This window comes from Nerophis lumbriciformis, linkage group LG03 (assembly GCF_033978685.3).
Source record: "Nerophis lumbriciformis linkage group LG03, RoL_Nlum_v2.1, whole genome shotgun sequence".
NCBI classification, from domain to species: domain Eukaryota; kingdom Metazoa; phylum Chordata; class Actinopteri; order Syngnathiformes; family Syngnathidae; genus Nerophis; species Nerophis lumbriciformis.
In genome coordinates this window covers 36955001-36960000 of record NC_084550.2, presented here as the reverse complement: position 1 = coordinate 36960000, position 5000 = coordinate 36955001, and the positions used below count along the sequence as shown (strand labels likewise).

Below are 5000 nucleotides of genomic sequence, written 5' to 3'. Positions count from 1 at the left end.
GGAACATCCCACAGGTGAACAGGCTAATTGGGAACAGGTGGGTGCCATGATTGGTTATAAAAGCAGCTTCCATGAAATGCTCAGTCAGTCACAAACAAGATGGGGCGAGAGTCACCACTCTGTGAACAAATGCGTGACCAATCTGTCCAACATTTGAAGTACAACATTTCTTAATTAGCTATTGCAAAGAATTTAGGGATTTCACCATCTACAGTCCGTAATATCAAACGGTTCAAAGAATCTGGAGGAATCACTGCACGTAAGCGGCAACCCTGAAAACCACCATTGAAAGCCCGTGGCTTTGGATCCCTCAGGCGGTACTGCTTCAAAAAGCAACATCGGTGTGTAAAGGATGCTGGACTGCACTCTATCCTGGTCAAAACATGTCAGTGATATAGTTACAAAGATGGGAAGGGCTGTTGGTATTTCCAGAAAATGTGCTGCTTTTGTTGATCCACCTCTTCTTTGTCAGATTGTTAAAGGGGAACATTATCACAATTTCAGAATGGTTAAAACCATTAAAAATCAGTTCCCAGTGGCTTATTATATTTTTCAAAGTTTTTTTCAAAATTTTACCCATCACGCAATATCCCTAAAAAAAAGCTTCAAAGTGCCTGATTTTAACCATCGTTATATACACCCGTCCATTTTCCTGTGACGTCACATAGTGAAGCCAACACAAACAAACATGGTTTCAGCGGCTTAAGCGATTCAACAGATTATGCATGTATTGAAACGGATGGTTGTAGTGTGGAGGCAGGTAGCGAAAACGAAATTGAAGAAGAAACTGAAACTATTGAGCCATATCGGTTTGAACCGTATGCAAGCGAAACCGATGAAAACGACACGACAGCCAGCGACACGGGAGAAAGCGAGGACGAATTTGGCGATCGCCTTCTAACCAACGATTGGTATGTGTTTGTTTGGCATTAAAGGAAACTAACAACTATGAAGTAGGTTTACAGCATATGAAATACATTTGGCAACAACATGCACTTTGAGAGTGCAGACAGCCCAATTTTCATCAATTAATATATTCTGTAGACACACCCTCATCCGCGCTCTTTTCCTGAAAGCTGATCTGTCCAGTTTTGGAGTTGATGTCAGCAGGCCAGGGAAGCTAGGGTCGATATTCTTCTCTTGATCATCTTCGGTGGCATAAGGGACGGTGTGAGCCAAGACATCCAGGGGGTTTAGCTCGCTCGTCTGCGGGAACAAACTGCCGCCATTGCTTGCCGTGCTACCGAGGTCCTTTGTCCCTGAATTGCTCACACACTCCGGCAGATTCAATGGGGGTCTGGCGGCAGATTTCTTTGACTTTGTCGTTGGAAATGCATCTGCTTTGAGTGTCGCAGGATATCCACACATTCTTGCCATCTCTGTCGTAGCATTGCTTTCGTCGGTAAAGTGTGCGGAACAAACGTCCAATTTCTTGCCACTTTCGCATCTTTGGGCCACTGGTGCAACTTGAATCCGTCCCTGTTCGTGTTGTTACACCCTCCGACAACACACCGACGAGGCATGATGTCTCCAAGGTACGGAAAACAGTCGAAAAAACGGAAAATAACAGAGCTGATTTGACTCGGTGTTTGAGAAAATGGCGGATTGCTTCCCGATGTGACGTCATCGCTCCGAGAGCGAATATTAGAAAGGCGATTAATTCGCCAAAATTCACCCATTTAGAGTTCGGAAATAGGTAAAAAAATTATATGGTCTTTTTTCTGCAACATCAAGGTATATATTGACGCTTACATAGGTCTGGTGATAATGTTCCCCTTTAAGAGTTTAGTCTTGTGTCATCTTGACTATTGTTCTACAGTCTGGGCGTCTGCTGCAAGTGGTGAGATCAGTAAGCTCCAGATTGTCCAGAATAGGGCAGCAAGGCTGGTTCCGGGTTGTTCACTAAGAACCAATGTGAACCAAATGCATGCTTCTCTTTCCTGGCTAACAGTGCAGAACAGGTTGTCGGCTAATGATCTAATATTGTTCAAATCAGGAACCGGTAGTAAAACTCCTGCTTTTCTCATGGCCCAAATAGTTTACAGTAGCACTATGCATAATCACAATACCAGGGCGTCCAGTGAGGGGCATTTTGTACTCCCTCGTCCCAGGAAGAATGCTTTGCGGAAATCTTTTTATAGATCTTTATCGCTCTGGAATAACCTGCCTCGAATTCTCACCGGCATTGAAAGTAAACAGGTTTTTAAAAAGAAAGTAATATTTTTTCAGAGTTTTTAAATTAGTTTGCTCGTTGATGATTTATTTGGTTTTTTATTGTGTAGTTATATTTATATGGTAATTATTATTCTGTGACTGTAAATTGTTTGCTGGTTTTCTTATTGATGCTTTTATTTTTTTCTGTATTAAGTAGTTAAAATTATGTGCTTTTATTTGTAATTGCATTGAATTGTGGACCCCAGGAAGACTAGTGGGTTGTTTAGGCAACCAGCTAATGGGGATCCTTAATAAAAATCAAAAAATCAAATCAAATATCACCACATGGGCTCAGGAACACTTCACAAAAGCACTGTCAGTAACTACAGTTTGTCGCTACATCTGGAAGAGCAAGTTAAAACTCTACTATACAAAGTGAAAGCCATTTATCAACAACACCCAGAAACGCCGCCGGCTTCGCTGGGCCCGAGCTCATCTAAGATGGACTGATGCAAAGTGGAAAAGTGTTCTTAGGTCTGACGAGTTCACATTTCAAATTGTTTTTGGAAACTGTGGACGTCCAAAGAGGGAAAGAACCATTCAGACTGTTATAGGCGCAACGTTCAAAAGCCAGCATCTGTGATGGTATGGGGGTGTATTAGTGCCCAAAACATGGGTAACTTACACATCTGTGAAGGCACCATTAATGCTGAAAGGTATATACAGGTTTTGGAGCAACATATGTTGCTATCCAAGTAACTTTTTTTCATGGACGCCCCTGCTTATATCAGCAAGACAATGCCAAGCCACATTCTGCGCATATTACAACAGCATGGCTTCGTAGTAAAAGAGTGCGGGTACTAGACTGGCCTGCCTGTAGTCCAGACTTGTCTCCCATTAAAAATGTGTGGCACATTATGAAGCCTAAAATACCACAACGCAGACCCCGGACTGTTGAACAACTTAAGCTGTACATCAAGCAAGAATGGGAAATAATTCCACCTGATAAGCTTCAAAAATTGGTCTCCTCAGTTCCCAAACGTTTACTGAGTGTTGTTAAAAGGAAAGGCCATGTAACACAGTGGTAAAAATGCCGCTGTGCCAACTTTTTTGCAATGTGTACAATGAAATGACTCCATGCTTTAAGTTCGAACATTTGAGTGTTTGACATGATCGTGTAAGGTTGTAATGAATTCCATTTAGCATGCACATATTAACGTAACACAGCAGATAAAGGCTTGACAAATGCGTTTACCTCCACAGGATAACGTCGGCCATTGATGCTGTGCTCGGAGCCCTCTGATCCGTTGCTCGGTCCCCAGTGAAACTCCACTTTCTCTGCCTTAAATCTTCCCGGTAGACCTGCTCCCCTCACAAAATAATCATCCTTGAGAACAATGGCCACTGGAAGAAAAACGAAAACAAAACAGGAAAATGTCAGAGTAAGAAATAACATACTTGCCAACCCTCCCGGATTTTCCGGGAGACTCCCGAAATTCAGCGCCTCTCCCGAAAACCTCCCGGGACAAATGTTCTCCCGAAAATCTCCCGAAATTCAGGCGGAGCTGGAGGCCACGGCCCCTCCAGCTCCATGCGGACCTGAGTCCGCTTTCCCACGATATAAAGAACGTCTACAGTAAAGCAGTCCGTCTGCCGTAAACAGCAATGTTGTGACACTCTTAAACAGGACAATACTGCCATCTAGTGCATTTGATGAAAGCACTTTTGTGCGTGCCACACAGCAATGCATCATCAGAGAGGGTGTTCAGCATGGTTAGAAAGATAGTGACAGAGAATAGAACAAGGATGGACAATTCAACCCTTAACTCAACAATGAGTAGATGAGTGTTATGTGTGTGTATATGTGTAAATAAATGAACACTGAAATTCAAGTATTTCTTGTATTTATATATATATATACATATATATATATATATATATATATATATATATATATATATATATATATATATATATATATATATATATATATATATATATAGCTAGAATTCACTGAAAGTCAATTATTTCTTATATATATATATATAAGAAATAAAAAGTCAATTATTTCTTATTTATATATATATATATATATATATATATATATATATATATATATATAAAATAAATAATTGACTTTCAGTGAATTCTAGCTATATATATATATATATATATATATATATATATCCATCCATCCATATATATCCATCCATCCATATCCATCCATCCATCCATCCATTTACTACCGCTTATTCCCTTCGGGGTCGCGGGGATATATATATATATATATATATATATATATATATATATATATATATATATACATATATATATATATATGAAATACTTGACTTGGTGAATTCTAGCTGTAAATATACTCCTCCCCTCTTAACCACGCCCCCAACCACGCCCCCGCCCCAACCACGCCCCCTGTAAAGAACTGTAAAGACCAATATACTGTATAGCGATCATTTTTGTTGGTAAATGAAACATGATGAGGGATTATCATCACACGTCAACGTCCCTGACATCTAAATGCTGTCTCTTTGCTAAGTCAGCATAGAAAAATCGCATCAGTCCATTTTAGATGAAATCGGGCCCAGCGAAGCCGGCGGCGTTTCTGGGTGTTGTTGATAAATGGCTTTCGCTTTGCGTAGTAGAGTTTTAACTTGCACTTACAGGTGTAGCGACAAACTGTAGTTACTGACAGTGGTTTTCTGAAGTGTTCCTGAGCCCATGTGGTGATATCCTTTACACACAGATGCCGCTTTTTGATGCAGTACCGCCTGAGGGATCGAAGGTCCGTAATATCATTGCTTACGTGCAGTGATTTCTTCAGATTCTCT

At 40.6% G+C, this 5000-nt stretch overlaps 1 protein-coding gene across 4 annotated transcripts in view; it reads right to left on the bottom strand.

Annotated features, from left to right (window-relative positions):
• The window catches only part of LOC133583860 (receptor-type tyrosine-protein phosphatase gamma-like), a 941097-nt gene that overhangs the window by 369832 nt on the left and 566265 nt on the right, over nt 1-5000 (bottom strand). For 3 of the 4 annotated variants that reach the window (XM_061937677.2, XM_061937679.1, XM_061937678.1), the window contains exon 4: nt 3410-3558. The exons of the other annotated variant lie outside the window; for it this stretch is intronic. In XM_061937677.2, coding sequence (XP_061793661.1) covers nt 3410-3558 — 149 coding nt within the window. The remainder of the gene's footprint in view (nt 1-3409; nt 3559-5000) is intronic. 4 annotated transcript variants of the gene reach the window in all.